General features: G+C 48.7%; 1 protein-coding gene across 1 annotated transcript in view; it reads right to left on the reverse strand.

Moving 5' to 3' along the window:
• Nucleotides 1–17,179, reverse strand: part of CTTNBP2 (cortactin binding protein 2) — a 245,981-nt gene extending 228,802 nt beyond the window's left edge. The window contains exon 1 of the mRNA XM_075345037.1: nt 17,079–17,179. Coding sequence (XP_075201152.1) covers nt 17,079–17,141 — 63 coding nt within the window. The 5' untranslated portion in view covers nt 17,142–17,179. The remainder of the gene's footprint in view (nt 1–17,078) is intronic.
• Nucleotides 17,180–17,715: the final 536 nt, after the last annotated feature.

Raw genomic sequence — 17,715 nt, forward strand, 5'->3', positions numbered from 1 at the left:
GGGCTCCCCCCATACACTGACACTGGGCAAGAGGCTCTGTATTTTTGCCCTTCTTAAGTGACCTTTGGCCAGAAAAAACTATGCAACAAGCGGGCCCGAGTCTTTTTGGTCCCCATGTGCCCAGCCGCAGGAACATCATGAGCTAAACGCAATAGTTGGGGTCGGTATTGCTGGGGTACCATAAGCTGATGTACATGGGTCCAGGGTTTTTCTCGGCAGGATGCGGGCTTTTCCCGATATAAGAGGCCTTTTTCCCATCTATACACCTCCCCCTGATTTCCTCCCCCAGGTTGGGCGGCCGCACTACGGATAAGCTCTAGGGTGGGGTCTGTCAGTTGGGCTTCCCTGAATTCCTTGCGATCTATCTCCCCCCAGTCAATGGCCACAGTTGGGTCTGATGTACTCACATTTGTTGGCTCTGATGAGGTGGCTGAAGATTGAGGAGGACCTCTGATGGGTTGGAAGAAAGACCTGCACCAGGATGGTGTTTGGCTTGGCTGCGGGTGATGGCGGTGACAAACTGGCTGCATAGTCCTTGTCCTAGGTCATTTCCCAAAATAACAGGGGTGGGGAGGCCGTCCATAAGCCCCACTTCAACCTCCCCTTGGTCAGTTCCCCAGTCCAACTGCACTCGTGCCAGAGGGATGTTCGAGCGCTGGCCCCCAGCAAGGGAGATGGTCACTTGGCGGCCAGGTAAATGATGTTCTGTGGGAACAATATCTGGGCTGACCGGGGTGATGGAAGATCCAGTGTCTCGAAGTCCCTGAGCCTGTATATCACCGACCTTGACCTTCTGGATGTGGGGATGGAGGTTGGCTGGTGTACGGTGTCCGGCCTGCCGTAGGGTGTCCGGCCTGCCGTAGGGTGTGGACTGGGTAAACCACTTCCTCAGCTATTGGTTCATCTCGGCGTATGTTGACTGGTTGGACTGGTTGGACTGGCTTTGAAGACACTCTTTGGCCATGTGTCCAACGTGCCCACACGTATAACAGCGCCGTGGGTTAGAAAAGTCACCGGCCCTGTTGGTAAACCTTTGTCTTGTTGGGGCTTCTGTGGGGTAATGAGTTAGTCCAGCACGGGAGTCTGGGGGTCGCTTGGATCCATGGTTGAGGGACCTCCTCAGATCGGTGGGCCTATTGGGCCTCCAGCTGGGTCGGTTGGCTGTAAATTCATAAGCCAAATCGCGCTGCTTGCTCTGGGGTTTCGGGATTCCTGTCAGCTACCCATTCTCGGATTTCCGGGTCCATCTTCTCCTGCAGCTGTTCGAGCACCTTCACATCCCAGAGGGCAGCAGCGGAGTGGGCAGCCCGACCATCGAGCCAGCGGTTACAGTGTCGTCGGAGTTGACTGCCAAATTCGACATACGAGACACCCTGGCGAGACATAGTCCAGAACTTAGTGCGATGTATCTTGGGTGTTATGGTAAAAAGGGCCAACAAAGTGTCCTTAATAATTCCGTAGTCCAAGCAGTCCTGAGGCCCAAATGATCGGACAGCCTCCTGAGCCCGGACAGGCAAGCTTGTCCACAGGTATTTGGACCACTCAGCTGTGGGCACCTGGTGCATATGAGTAGCACCTCAAAGTTTTGCAAGTGTTCATCTATCTCGGTGCTGGAATCATTAAACACTGGCACGTCCCTGTAACGAAGATGACTTCCTTGGTGGTGGTCTATCCTGGAGGTAGGTGCTGGTGGTAAGGAAACTGGAACTCCATAAACATATTCCAGAACACAAGCCCTCTCTTCTCTTGAGGATTTAGGCCCCAGTGCAGCCAATAATGCTGTGGCTTGGGCCATTTTGGACCAAGTTGATTCCTGATTGTCACTAGATCCATGATGTGACACATAGTTTAAATTCTCTGGGTCAATATCGGCGGGATCCTCACCGTCCTCTGCATGATTCTGGGCATCCCAATGGACTAATTTCTGCATCAAGTCCGACCGAGTGTCAGCGCTCTTGTAGTCAATCTTTCGCATCTGGCACAGATCCTGTAGCATCCATTTACTGCTGTGGTCGTAACTCCTCTCTGGTCCTTGTCCCATGGCTGAGCTGGTGGGGTTGGACATGGCAGCGTCCGTACCCTGAATGCCTCCCCTATGGCCTGCTGGGTATGCTTATGTGCCTCCCTGGTTGTTGAACCCTGGACGGAGTCTGCGAACACCAGTCCTCTGCAGCTCCACTGGATAAACCAGGCTGAGTAGTGTCCCACCGCTGCCGCCAATTGTGGAGACACAGGGCTCAGTGGGTACTCTTGTCCGCTGGCCCAGCCGCCTTTAGAAAGACAGCGTGGCTCAGGGCTCATCCCAACTGAACGCACGACCTCCTTAACCGTGGGCGGAACACTACTCAGACAACACAGGGTGAGGGAATCACAATATTAAGACTTTATTGGATCCCCAAAATATTAACGTCACATAACACATAACCAGCAAAACACACAAATGTAACCGGCAACAGAGTCTCACCCTTCCGCTGGCTCACCAGGGATTTAGAATGTCCATGCCTCAGACGTTCCAGGGCTATTTACTCCAATCCAGCAGCACCCCGCTTTTGGCGGGCAACCACCAAGAAAGGAATAACGCCAGATTTAGGAAGCTGGCTGAGGATTGCAAAGTCTGTAGTCAGATGACTGGATTGTCCCAAGCTGGATTCCTTCCTTAGGTAGTCCTTGGTATCACAGCCGAATCCTTGCATTCAATACTGAAGTCCATATAGTGTTATAATTCAGGTTATGGCTTGCCAATCGGATCCGCAGGTCCTAGATTGGTAAGCATGTAGCAAGAGTCTCTCTGGGGAATGGACAGTCCTTCTTATACCACTGAATTCTCCATTCAGACCATTTGGGGTCTTTACGATTAGTGGATAAGACTGGGCTCTTATTGGCTAGATTTCAAGCAGTATACAGAATATTCTAGTAATAATGGTCAATGGCAGAGACGAGGGAGAGACAGCTAAGTTACATCGCATCCAGCAAACACTTAATACAATGAGTGCCTGGCCTTCAGTGGCCAAACAATTACATGAGTCAACAAAAACTTCAATACTAAACTCCCAAGAGTCTTGTAGAACAATGAGGGCTTATCCCCCATCTATACACAAACTATCTTCATGTCTGGCTGAATTTTAAGAACGTTAACCCATGCTAGGCATTGAGAGTCCATGTCGTCACAGAGAGCACTACCATTGCTCAGGTGTTCAGTACTCAAAACAAGCAGTGTCCAGGAAGCAGAAATCCACGGCAGATACCATCCAATTTTCCAAAGTGCTTTATTCCATCATCATGTGCAGCCAAAAGTAGCGGGGAGAGAGCCGAGTGCAGGCCCCCTAATGGACGATGGCCATTTCGCACGTCCTTGTGCTTCTACGGGTCCATGGTAATGAAAACAAATAATAATATAGAGGGGAAAACAGGCACTTAATTAGCTTTTCCGAACAATATGGCATGAAAAAAAGATGTAAAAATTACTTCTCTATCTGAACAAAAATTTTTAGAACGCTTTAAACCGCATATCCAAAATCACCCTTGAAAATGTGCCTGGTCTTGAATGGGTTAAAGAATGGTAAAAAAAAAATCAATGATTTTGCAATAATGACAGGTTGCCCTGAGAGCCACCAAGTCATTTCAAGGTAACCATATGATAAATACGTTGCCTAGCAACACATTAGCATTCAGGAAGCAAACAGCTAGAGCATACCAATTCTCTCAAACCCACCCCCATCCACAATATGGGCATAATGCACAATTATTCATGAAACTGTACACCCAAAGGTATCCATTACATTCTCTGTTCTGTGCTCCAGAAGGGCCACCCTGTAAAGGTCACCAAGGAATTGATCTCACAAACTCCTACACTAGTGCGGTAGCCTAATAGGGGAAATTCATTATGTAAGCAAGTCTGTGGGAGTATTCTCTATACAGCAGCCAACAATCACATCAACACTGCAATGGATATGTCTGCTTCAGGTATTTACTAAGCAAATTCAATGCGAAAACAGGAACAACTGGTTATTACATTCCCAAATCCAAATATTATTCTCTAACCTATTGATGAACGCACAACAACAGTCTTGTCATTTTATAAAGGTGTCTGTCTGCATACTACATTTTACTTCACAAGACACGACTGAATGGACTGTGAAGAAGGGCTCATTGACATCAGTTTTTTGCATGTGCTTTTAATGGTCAGTACTTAAGATAGTGTATCGGGCCGGTCAGGTCTTTGATTTTTTTTGACGACCAATCAGTCCAAGCAAAATCATGGAGACATACATGATTCGAGTTTAGGATAACAATCAGCAATGCAAGTCTATGGATCCTTGAAAAATCGGACAGCACTCTAAATGCTAACCTTGAGCGGTCCACTTTTCACTGACTGTTAGGCTGGGGCCACACGGGGATTACTGCGATCCCCTCGCATGACACTCGGCTCACGCTGACAGTACAGCAGAGCCGAGTGACATGCGAGTGTCCCTGCGACTGTGGTCCGACCGTGCGAACGGACCACAGCTATGGGGGGCTGGCCCGGCACTGAGGAGGAGCGGGCCGGCATTGAGGAGGGGAGGGAGGGATTTATCTTCCTCTCTCCTCTGTAGCCGGCTATTGCCATTCTCGCCCTGCATTCGCAGTACACCGGTGTACTACATGTGCAGTGTGATTTTTCTCTCGCCCCATACACTTGAATGGGTGCGAGAGAAAAGAGTCTCACATTACAGTCGCAGCATGCTGTGATTGTTTTCTCGGTCCGATTAGGGCTGAGAAAATAATCGCTCATGTGCACTGACACACAGGCTAATATTGGTGCAAGTGGAATGCGATTTTTTATCGCACTCCACTCGCACCGATTTTCATGCCGTGTGTTTTAGGCCTTAGATAAAAGGAGAAACGAGATTGTTTTTTGTTTACATTACAAGAAAAACTGATGACTCATACCAAATCCCTAATAAAACTATGACCAAAATCATTGATTAAACGCAATCAGTTTTTCTTCTACTTGAAAAACACTGACATGAGCTCTAAGTCAATGGAACCTGTTGCCAAATTTATAGGAAAAATCAAATGAAAGCACTTTGTGTTTATTTTACAAACTGTAAAATACAAATCTAATCTGCTTCACTGTGTTACACGCAGTGACGTATCTAATGATATATATCGCCGGGGTCACAGATTCCGTGACGCACATCCGGCATCGTTAGCGATGTCGTTGCGTGTGACACCAGCGAACGAGCGTTAACGATGGAAAATACTCACCTTATCGTCCATCGTTGACACGTCGTTCATTTTCAAAAAATCGTTGATTGTGGAGGACGCAGGTTGCTCATCATTCCCGAGGCACAACACATCGCTCCGTGTGACATCTCGGGAACGACGAACTACAGCTTACCTGCGTCCACCGGCAATGCGGAAGGAAGGAGGTGGGCGGGATGTTACGTCCTGCTCATCTCCACCCCTCCACTACTATTGGGCGGTCGCTGAGTGACGTCGCTGTGACGCCGAACGTCTCTCCCCCTTCAGGAAGAGGATGTTTGCCGCCCACAGCGAGGTCGTTTGGAAGGTAAGTACGTGACAGGGATTACCGACTTTGTGCGACACGGGTAACAAATTGCCGGTAACGTACAAACGATGGGGGCGGGTGCGATCACACGATAAATCGACGTGTGTAATGGGGCCTTTAAAGAAAAGGGAAATGTTTAGATAGATGGCCGTTGGCCATGTGAAAAAATAACATCACAAACATGAGTTGAAGATACAATCAAACTGCAATTTTATAATTTCAGTTGGTCATATATGTTAATGTTTTTTTTTAAAAAAAAACAAGGCTCAACGAGAAAAAAAAAAAGGTGCATACATGCTTTTTCCAGTGGTGATCTACAGGTGATATTGATTACTGTAAGTCAGTGAACTGAAAGTGAAGTTACACCATGGTGTGAGCAGGGCATGATAGTTGGACTACACTTGAGGAGGCTCTATTGGCAGTAGGTTGGAGAGGCTTCACAAAGTAAGAAAAAAGCTTAATTAACAGGACAGTGGCCACAGCTCAGAAATGTTGGCATTCCATATGTGCATGCCTCACTGTTCTTACACAGTAGATAAACTACAACTATGAGCTTTGAGAAGAAGACTCCCAGGGTTTAGCTAAAATGGCAGAAGCAAACAGAAAATAATGCAATCTTTAGGCTACACAGCGATTCAACTTGGTTTCTTATACAGTCTTCATAGAGGGTGATGTATAATTCCCACAAAGGCCCTGCCATATCTCCTTGGCAGTGGGAATGCAGTACCTTTTCTTCCCCTTGTCATAACTGATGGAATCCCAACTGACACACCCCAAAAAAGTATGCCAAAAGCTGGAACTGTCAGGGTATATACAGTATACCCATGCAGCCTTAGTTTATCATATAGAGGGGTCATTAACTGCCGAAAATATTTTATTAGCCAGAGCAGGTCTTCCTCTCTTGGAACAGACATGGTCCATTGAGTTCAATCAATGCTTTGTAATGCTTCATTTCTACAACCCTGCAGGGGAAATAAGGACTCACTGGTGTAAGAACTACCACATAAGAAGGGGCTGAACTAAAAGGGAAAAAAAGAAATGGTATCCGATCTGCAGGCTGGATGGTACTGAGCAGGAAGAACTGATCAGATTAATATACATTTCTGTGAGAAAAGCTTCAGGAAACCTTGTATTTTATTCATTGAATTCCCTGATGTTTATATGTATGAATCCAATGGGCGGTCCTACTCTGGACTCATATCAATGTGCAGTCCTACTGTGAACCGTCCACTGGACTCATGTATAATCATAGCCTAGAACCAAAATTGTTGTCAAATATAAACAATTCAAAGTTTACAAGTCCATCTGCAGAGACTTTGATGTTCCTTTGTCCCTGGTGCACAACATAATCAAGAAGTTTACAAACCAGAGAAAAAAATGATGAAAGGTTGCAAGGCAGGATAGTCTGCATGGTTGATAAGCAGCCCCAATCAAGTTCTAAAACAAAAACAAGCTGTCCTGCAGGCTCAAGGTGCATCAGCGTCAGCATGAACTATCTCTCGACATCTGAAAGAAATGAAACGCTTTGGCAAAAGACCCAGAGGGACTCCACTCCTGACACAGAAAAAGAAAAAAAGCTGGACTACAGTGTGCTAAAATGTACGTGAGTAAGCCAAAATCATTCTGGGAAAGCATCTTGTGGACAATACCTACAGTCAAATATAGTGGAGGTTCAAGGATGTTTTCGAGTTGTTTTGCTGCCTCTGGCATTGGGTACCTTGACTGTGTGCAAGGCATCATGAAATCTGAAGATTACTAAAGAAATTTGGGTTGCAATGTAGTGCCCAGTATCAGAAAGCTGGGTTTGCGTCTTAGGTCATGGGTCTTCCAGCAGGACAATGACCCCAAACATACTTCAAGAAGGACCCAGAAATAGATGGAAATAAAGTGCTGGAAAGTTCTGAAGTGGCCAGCAATGAGTCCAGATCTAAATCTCATTGATCACCTGTGGAGAGATCTTAAAATTGCTGTTAGGAGAAGGCACCCTTCAAATGTGAGAGAAATGGAGCAGTTTGCAAAAGAAGAGCAGTCCAAAATTCCAGTTGAGAGGTGTAAGAAGACTGTTGATGGTTATAGGAAGTTGAGGGCACCAAACATTTTGTCCAGACCATTTTTAAGGTTGTGTGTGAAATTATGTCCAATTTGCCTTTTTGTTCTCTTTTTTTACGTTGTTCCAATACACACAAAGGAAATAAACTTGTGTCTATGTTACCGGCAATGTGTAAAAACAGGCATTCTATAGAATACCTAGGCAATGTATACAATGCTGGAAATGGGTCGCCAAAGTATGAAATACATCAGATGTTCATACATTTCCTAGTCATTCTATAGAATAACTAAATGACAAACAGGCGGAGTGTAGAATACTACAGCGGTGGTCCGTCCAAAAGTAGGTGGACAGAGCAGGCAACAGCAGATCTGTGAAACTGGCTCAGTTGCCCTTAGCATTAGTAACCAATCAGATTCCACCTTTCATTTTCCAAAGAGTCTATGAGGAATGAAAAGTGGAATCTGATTGGTTGCTAAGGGCAACTGAGCCTGTTTCACACATCTGCTGCCTGTCCACCTACTACTTTTGAACGGACCACTCTGTATGCTTTCTGGAATGAAGTCGTGTGCTTGCTGTGCCGTTGCAGCAGACTTGAGGTGTATGTGCCTAGGAAAAGCATAGAAGAACGCAGATATTTCATACCTTGCCTGAAAACGACAGGGATTGTATACATTGCCTAGGTATTCTATAGAATGCCAGGTTTTCATACATTGCCTGTAACATATATAACAAAACATGTAATTGCAGTTATAAGAAATACTTCATTTTCTGGAACAACAAGGGTGCTAACACTTTTAACCCTGACTGTACATGAAAACACCAGGGATTGAAATTAATAAAGTACAAGCTATATTGACTCTTTTCCAACAACTCTGTATATAATTCTTCTCAGCTTCTTTGTTTCATGCATCGGACTACACGTACAATGTAGTAGGTTCTTTTAAATAGCTAAATTATTATTATAGCGCCATTTATTCCATGACGCTTTACATGTGAAAAGGGGTATACATACTGTTTCCCAGAAAATAAGCCCTACCCCGTAAATAGCCCTAGCAGGATTTTTCAACCTTTTAGAAGTAGTTTTGAAATATAAGCCTTAAGCGGGCTTTACACACTACGACATGCCGTTGCGTGTGACACCTATGAGCGATTTTGCATCGTTGCAAAAACGTGCAAAATCGCTCATCGGTGACATGGGGGTCCATTCTCAAATATCATTACTGCAGCAGTAACGAGGTTGTTCCTTGTTCCTGCGGCAGCACACATCGCTCCGTGTGACACCGCAGGAACGAGGAAGCTCTCCTTACCTGCCTCCCGACCACAATGCGGAAGGAAGGAGGTGGGCGGGATGTTCGTCCCGCTCATCTCCGCCCCTCCGCTTCTATTGGGCGGCTGTTCAGTGACGCTACTGTGACGTCGCAGTGACGCTGAACGAACCGCCCCCTTAGAAAGGAGGTGGTTCGCCGGTCACAGCGACGTCGCCGGGCAGGTAAGTATGTGTGACATGTCTGGGAGATGTTGTGCGGCACGGGCAGCGATTTGCCCGTGTCGCACAACAGATGGGGGCGGGTACCCACGCTAGCGATATCGGTACCGATATCGGTTGCCTTTACTCTAAAAATAAGCCCTAATTGCATACTCAAACTAACAGTATTCTGAAATAGAGTCTTGTGCAGCCCTATTTCAGGATACTTAACTTTAATTGTCCGCTTGTATTGCTCTAAGCCACAGCTAATTAATTGAATGACTATTCACCCTCTTCCCACCAATAATCCCACCCAACACTCTGAACCCTGCACAGGCCCTGACACTATGCCTGTTGTACTGTTTCACTGTAGCAGTATTACACCGCAATCCTTGGTGGCTCTCCTGATCTGAGAGTCAGAGCTGCATAGACATACACGCTGTCACTCTTAGAACAGGAGTGCCGCTGATTATTGCTGTGAGCAAGCGCATGGCTAATTAAGTTAATGAATATTCAGACTCCTCTCCCATAATCCCGCCCACCGGCTCTCCCGTAGTCCTGCGCGGTCAACCACATTCTGACGGCTCTATTACCGGTTCTTAGAGCTCAAAGATTGCATCGCAATCATGGGTGACTCTCCTCAGCTGAGAGTAACAGTGTGTATGTCTATGCAACTATTACACTCAGCTCAGGAGAGTCGCTGATGATTGCAATGTGATCCTTGGGCTGCCAGTACTGGTAATAGAGCTGGCAGAACTCAGAGCGGTTGGCGGGATTACGTAAGAGGAGGCTGAATATTCACTTAATTAGTCATGCGCTTGCTCACTGCAATAATCGGCAGCATTCCTAATCTGAGAGTGACAGCGTGTATGTCTATGCACCTGTCACTAAGTTGAGGGGAGCCACCGAGGATTGAGATGCGATCTTGGTACAGTGATCCAGTATAGTAGGCATAGAATGTGAGTGCACGGTTCAGAGCAGTGAGCGAGGATTCTGGGTGTGGAAGAGGGTGAATATGCATTTGTGGCGCCCCTGAGGCTCAGGTCGCCACAGGGTACTGCACCCCACTCAGGGTGTGGTGCTGATCATGCATCCAAAAGGAGGTCGGTACCGGTTTCATCATCCACAACCACATACACACATGGGTTGCCCCTTCCCCACTGGGGACTGGGCTAGGGTCTGGTATAAAAGGGGTTTCCAACAGTGTGTGGCATTTACAGGATGCATACAGGGGAGGAGCGGCCACCAGGGGGAGTTAGGAGTCACACACACAGTTTACAGTTTTCAGGAGTTCTCCAGCAGGAGTGACAGTGAGCAGACGTGTTTCCCGGTAGCTCCTGTGGCACATAGGAGTTTAAGGCTATCTGCCCACGCTGCGGAAAATGCGCGGATTTTGCCGCGGATTTCTCGCAGAAAAGCCGCGGATTTTCCAGAAATCTGCAGCTCAGCTACTTCCCAGCCATTTCTATGGCATTTGGGAAATGCTGTGCCCACGCTGCGGATTTTTCCGCAGCGGAAATCGTGCGGATTTTCGTGCGGAAAAATCTGCAGCATGTCAATTATTGTTGCGGATTTCTCCGCAGGGTCCCATATACTTACCTGCCTTGATAGACACCCGAGTCACTTTCTCCGTCCGGTGTACAGCAGCGCGGTGGATCCAGCCAGGTACAGGAAGGAAGAGGTGGGCGGGGCCTGCACGAGCTCCGGTCATGTGACAGCCGAAGCTAGTTCAGGCCCGCCCACCTCCAGCACAGTGCACCAGACCCAACGCTGACAGTGAACCGGCCGCCGGAAAGCGAGGTGCTGCATGATGGAGGTAAGTATGAGCACCCCGATCACTGCAGCACTTGTTCTGCATTGAGGATGCAGTGCCGAAGCCATGGTACTGTATCCTCAATGCAGAATGTCCGCACTATATCCGCACGACATTCCGCTGTATATCCGCAGCATTGAAACAGAGAAAGTTCTGTTGCGGATTTCTGGGAGCACCTGCGGAATGTCTTGCGGATATAACCGCAGGACACTGTCCCCGTGGGCACATAGCCTTACAGTCGCTGAGGATACCATGTCAGTTCCCCCGGGTGCAGCACCCTAGGGTGGTGTAATTCTACGTTGCATCACCAGATTCTGCCGGACAGAGAGGTTACATGCTTTTTCGACCACCCAACTTTTCGGAGCCAGGTGGCATATAGGATTCCCGGGGCCTAGATCACGATCAGACTCAAGGGGATCCCCGCTACTGGCATAGGGAACAGTACTCTACCTAGTACATAAGGGTCTTTAAATGCTTCAAGCCACTGGGACCCGCACTAAAAAGCGTAGTGAGGAAGGGCCTACCGGACTAGCTTCTGACCTCCCGTGGATTCAGGATCGACCTGAGCCCATCACGGCAGTGACCAGTGTGACCAGGCTGGCAGCTGAAGTTGTGAGTAAGGCTAAGTTCACACTTCAGTTGTTTTCAATCCGTCAGGTCCGTCAGCAACGGATCAGTTGTTTTTTAGATGTCAACTGATGCAACTGATGTGTTTTTCACAGGATTCCTTTCACAGGAATCCTGTGAAAAAACTGATCAGTTGCGTCCGTTACATCTGCTGTGCATCCGTTTTTTGACGGATCAGTCATGATCCGTTTGTGTTTGGGACAGCCCAGTGGGCGTGCCAAACATGCTGGCGGAATCCAGCGCTGGATTCCGTCGTAAGACGGATTACGACGGAATCCAGCACCATAGACATACATTGCAAGTGTGGCGGATGGCGACGGATTCCTGCGCGGCGCGTTAATTTTGACGGCCCGAAAAACGTTACAGGCTGCGTTGCTCCCCGCTCGGCGGTCAGTCAAAAACGACGGACCGCGACGCAGCGGATGCAACGCAGGGTCATCAGTCGCAATCCGTCACTAATAGAAGTCTATGGGGAAATACAGGATTCCTGCAAAATATTTTGCAGGATTCCATAATTCCCCAAGGCTACGGATTGTGACTGATGCAAAACAACTGAAGTGTGAACTTAGCCTAAACTACATCCTGAACCTGCAGAGACTGTGTTGGCTCGTCCTTACCGGCACCGCCACCCAGCGCTTAGGCGCCAACAACCATTACTACCCTCATCATCCACCCAGGGCCTGCTCCGCCTGTGGGGAGCGATACCATCCCAGCTGCCTTAACACCTGTCCCAGAGAGGAACCCGGCAGCGGCGGCTATTTCCTGGCCGCATACCGCAGGTGGCGTCACTACAAACTTTTCCCAATACCCTACTTCCCCCACCATATTACTGTACGCCTTGGGGCAACAGAACAGGGCAAGGCCACCCATGACATCACCTGACCCGACCCGAAACGGCCCGGCGATGAGTAGACTTCACCGCCTGCCCCATGTGGCGCTACACGTTCACTTAATTAGTTAGGGCCTGCTTACAGTAATCATCGGTGTCACTCCTGATCCGATTTCTAAGCAGCTGTCGCTGACAGCTCAGGAGAGATAACGAGGATTGTAGGGCAATCCTCGGGCACTAATACAGCATTCAAAAATAAGACACCCCCTGAAAATGAGCCCTAGCACATTTTTCAAAGCAGAAAAGAATATGGGCCCCTGTCTTATTTTCTGGGAAACATAGCAATAAAAACAAGTACAATAATGAATAATACAAGGCACACACTGGTATAGGAGGGGAGAGCAGCCTACTTGTGAGGGCTCACAGTCTACAGGATCACAGTGACATAAGAAAAGGGTACAAATGTTGGCTTTTCATTTATAAAATTGAAAGTTGTCTTCTAGTTTCTATGGGCAACAAGATACTATTTTTTGGACAGTTCTGATGAATGAGGCCTTACATGTGTACTGCAGAAGAAGAATATCGACCAGTGGGATTCTGCACAGACTGTTCACATGGGCTGACTACGAACAAAATGCAGCAAACCACTACACTACAACATTATGGCAAGTACTACTACTGATACAATCATTATTACCATAGCCCCTAAGACAGAGAAGCTCAGTGTCACCAATGCCATGTAACAGCTACACAGAGAGGAAGGAAAGCTTTCCAGAAATATGGTCCACCTTGCATCTACCTATACCTGAGTGTGGATGTGGTTCTGATGAAGAGATGCAGCACGACGTTCTCAAATTTTACTGTAGGCACTACATAGGGCAACAGGTTTCATCCATCCTTGGCCAAGACTGCAACATCCAGATTCCTTATGGTTCTTTTAGACCAAACTCTCAATTTAGATGGTATTCTAGATCATCATAGGGTGAAAAATACGCAACAAAAGGTGCAGCACAAAGAATGTGAATGAGGTTTAACACAACTCCATGCAGATGGAAAGAAATATTAGGAACTTTCAGATACGCAGCTTGCCCTATATGTAGTGTTTTTTTTCTGGATGCTATATGCTAATGTAAGCTTTACACTGTGGATATTATCTTCTGCATTGTGGCCTGAAAACTGCATTGTTACATTGCAGTGGATTTCAGAAACATACCCTAAAGGTTATATAATAGGGAACTGCAGAAAGGTCAATATCCTGATATAATGATAGTACAAGAATCAATAGCCGTACAACTGGAAGCTCGCAGCTTAGGTTCAACAATGGACTGGATAGGTATGAAGGATACATGGAAAAAAGATGTATTAGGTTTCTATGGGAGAAAGATGTGCGTCAGGTGTCTTGTGTGTTCATCTGATGGGTTTTCCTCTTAAAACAATGTAGACAACTATGTTTTTCAATACAACAAACAGATATATATATATATATATATATATATATATATATGCTTCAGTGAATCTTTCAAGCCAATAGTATTTCAAGACATACGCCACACAGCAGACTATTTCTCTGTCCAAAAAAGAATATGGTTGGGTTAAAAAAAAAAAAAAATACACAAAAGAATAGTGCAGAACAAGAACATGTACAGAATGTGTAAGACAAGGCTGTGTCAGCAGTGTACAAAGAGAACAGGTTGCAGGAATATGTTTTCTGCTGATGGTTCCTGCAGATCCACAACGGGAAATACAGACCCTGCAACCCCACAGATTGATCGGATCACTCCAACTCAAAGAGGAATAATATCATTGTTCACTATTAAGGGAATAGCTAATTACTCGGGTCACAATAATCTAGAATGTACAAACCTGGGCTGCACAGAATGGCTGCAGATACATCACAATGGATGGATGGATGCATAGAAAGATAGATAGATGTATTGTGATCCTTCGAGCATACATACTACATTGGTAGAGAAGGATCAGAAGTCAAATAAGCGGTCTTCATCTAGGTCACGGACATCTGCATGGAGACACTGAAGCCCTTCTGTTTCAGGCTAGAACAGAGCGGGATTCTTGGTGACATGAATGCAGCAATGACCCAGTAGTGTCTCATGTCAGTAGTGCAGCGCTGACAGCTCCAGTATCTCTGATACAAGAGATGTCATAAGCAGTGTCAGGGCAGAGCTCACAGACCAGACCTTCAATGCCTGGCACATGTCCACTATTTATACTCCAGAAGCACGCCATTTACGGACTACCTTCCCCGCACTACTACATAGAGATGGAGCAGAGCTCAGTTTGTCACACACAGCATCTGTCGGTGCTGCAATCCCTGCTATGATGATAGATCTGAAGATAAGCCTTCAGTTATGTAAAATCACAATGACAAAGACAGCACAACCACATGTGCATTTATGTACTAGATCCTCAGCCTTCTCACATCCAGTCACCAACCAACCACATAATAATGGAAAATACATATGCCCCAGTCCCTGGCAGCACTACTAGAGGGGGCAGAGATGCATGTGACCCAGGCACTGGAGCACAGGACATTAATGATTACTGCGGTCATGGACAGTGCCGTGTGTTTATCCCATAGCACAGCTGAATGCACATGACAGCCAGTATTGTCAGCCGTTACCACAAGCTCACTGCACTGCCATACTGTACCACACTGTACTGCACTGCCAGCCTGTAACACACACTGGCATATTCCAATTGTACCATATACTGACCAAGTCAGCTGCACCACACTGTACTGCCCTGTAAGCCTGTACCTCACTGTACTGCCCTGCTATCCTGTGCCACACTGTACTGCACTGCCATACTGTATCACACTGTACTGCCCTAACAGCCTGTACCTCATTGTAGTGCCCTGCCAGTCTGTGCCACACTGTACTGCCCTACAAGCCTGTGCCTCACTGTACTGCCCTGTAAGCCTGTACCTCACTGTACTGCCCTGTAAGCCTGTACCTCACTGTACTACCCTGCTATCCTGCGCCTCACTGTACTGCCCTGTAAGCCTGTACCTCACTGTACTACCCTGCTATCCTGCGCCTCACTGTACTGCCCTGTAAGCCTGTACCTCACTGTACTGCCCTGCCAGCCTGCCCCTCACTGTACTGCCCGGACAGCCTGCGCCTCACTGTACTGCCCTGCCAGCCTGCCCCTCACTGTACTGCCCTGTAAGCCTGTACCTCACTGTACTACCCTGCTATCCTGCGCCTCACTGTACTGCCCTGTAAGCCTGTACCTCACTGTACTACCCTGCTATCCTGCGCCTCACTGTACTGCCCTGTAAGCCTGTACCTCACTGTACTACCCTGCTATCCTGCGCCTCACTGTACTGCCCTGTAAGCCTGTACCTCACTGTACTGCCCGGACAGCCTGCGCCTCACTGTACTACCCTGTAAGCCTGTACCTCACTGTACTGCCCTGCCAGCCTGCCCCTCACTGTACTGCCCTGCCAGCCTGCCCCTCACTGTACTGCCCGGACAGCCTGCGGCTCACTGTATTGCCCTGCCAGCCTGCGCCTCACTGTACTGCCCTGCCAGCCTGCCCCTCACTGTACTGCCCTGCCAGCCTGCCCCTCACTGTACTGCCCTGCCAGCCTGCCCCTCACTGTACTGCCCTGCCAGCCTGCCCCTCACTGTACTGCCCTGCCTGGGTGTACCTCACTGTACTGCCCTGCCAGCCTGCGCCTCACTGTACTGCCCTGCCAGCCTGCGCCTCACTGTACTGCCCTGCCAGCCTGCCCCTCACTGTACTGCCCTGCCAGCCTGCCCCTCACTGTACTGCCCTGCCAGCCTGCCCCTCACTGTACTGCCCTGCCAGCCTGCCCCTCACTGTACTGCCCTACCTGGGTGTACCTCACTGTACTGCCCTGCCAGCCTGCGCCTCACTGTACTGCCCTGCCAGCCTGCCCCTCACTGTACTGCCCTGCCAGCCTGCCCCTCACTGTACTGCCCTGCCAGCCTGCGCCTCACTGTACTGCCCTGCCAGCCTGCCCCTCACTGTACTGCCCTGCCAGCCTGCACCTCACTGTACTGCCCTGCCAGCCAGCCCCTCACTGTACTGCCCTGCCATCCTGCACCTCACTGTACTGCCCTGCCAGCCTGCACCTCACTGTACTGCCCTGCCAGCCTGCCCCTCACTGTACTGCCCTGCCAGCCTGCCCCTCACTGTACTGCCCGGACAGCCTGCACCTCACTGTACTGCCCTGCCAGCCTGCCCCTCACTGTACTGCCCTGCCAGCCTGCGCCTCACTGTACTGCCCTGCCAGCCTGCCCCTCACTGTACTGCCCTGCCAGCCTGCGCCTCACTGTACTGCCCTGCCAGCCTGCGCCTCACTGTACTGCCCTGCCAGCCTGCGCCTCACTGTACTGCCCTGCCAGCCTGCCCCTCACTGTACTGCCCTGCCAGCCTGCCCCTCACTGTACTGCCCTGCCAGCCTGCCCCTCACTGTACTGCCCTGCCAGCCTGCCCCTCACTGTACTGCCCTGCCAGCCTGCCCCTCACTGTACTGCCCTGCCAGCCTGCGCCTCACTGTACTGCCCTGCCAGCCTGCCCCTCACTGTACTGCCCTGCCAGCCTGCCCCTCACTGTACTGCCCTGCCTGGGTGTACCTCACTATATTGCCCTGTCAGCTTGTGTCTCACTGACCTCCCTTGCATTATCGGATAGCCCTGTAGACCATTCCTCCTCTGCACACCCCACATTAGCGTCCCCTCCCCATAGTCTCCTTACATTATCCGCCTCTCCATGGTCACAGGAGAACGACGGCTCCTCGCTCTCTCCGACTGTCGCCATCTTCGTGCAGTAACAGACAGAGTGAATAGAGCCGTGGAGAGGAGACAGTGGAGGACGGCCCCCACAAGCAGCATACCATTACCACAGCCTGCTCCTCCCCTACCTGCTGCCTGCTATGGCTGTGGACATGCAGCACAGAAATCCAGTACACTACACTAGTGCCCTTTCTCTCTGTCACCTCCATCTGTAAATATTAGCTCTAATTCCAAGCTTTCCTGTCACTGGCATAGCATGGGTGGAGGGAACATGGCAGCACCATAGTCCTGTGCTGGATCCTACTGGAAGCTCCTGTAGGGACATAGGGTAGGCAATACCAATACATATATAGAGAGAGAAATCTGTATAACAGACCCCATAATACAACATCCACAAACCCCCCGGGTGTTTTTTTTTACATCTGCACCCCCATATTTGTGCCCCCCACAAACAGATGTTTTCTATGGAATATCTTCTGTAAGGAGCTAAAAGGAAAAGCTGCATTGTTTACGTGATAGGGCCACTGCCGTTCCCCAAATGTCCCCAAAGCCATCCATCCTAGACCCTGCGTATGTGGCCTCCATACCTAAATGCCACC

This window comes from Anomaloglossus baeobatrachus, chromosome 4 (assembly GCF_048569485.1).
Source record: "Anomaloglossus baeobatrachus isolate aAnoBae1 chromosome 4, aAnoBae1.hap1, whole genome shotgun sequence".
NCBI classification, from domain to species: Eukaryota; Metazoa; Chordata; class Amphibia; order Anura; family Aromobatidae; genus Anomaloglossus; species Anomaloglossus baeobatrachus.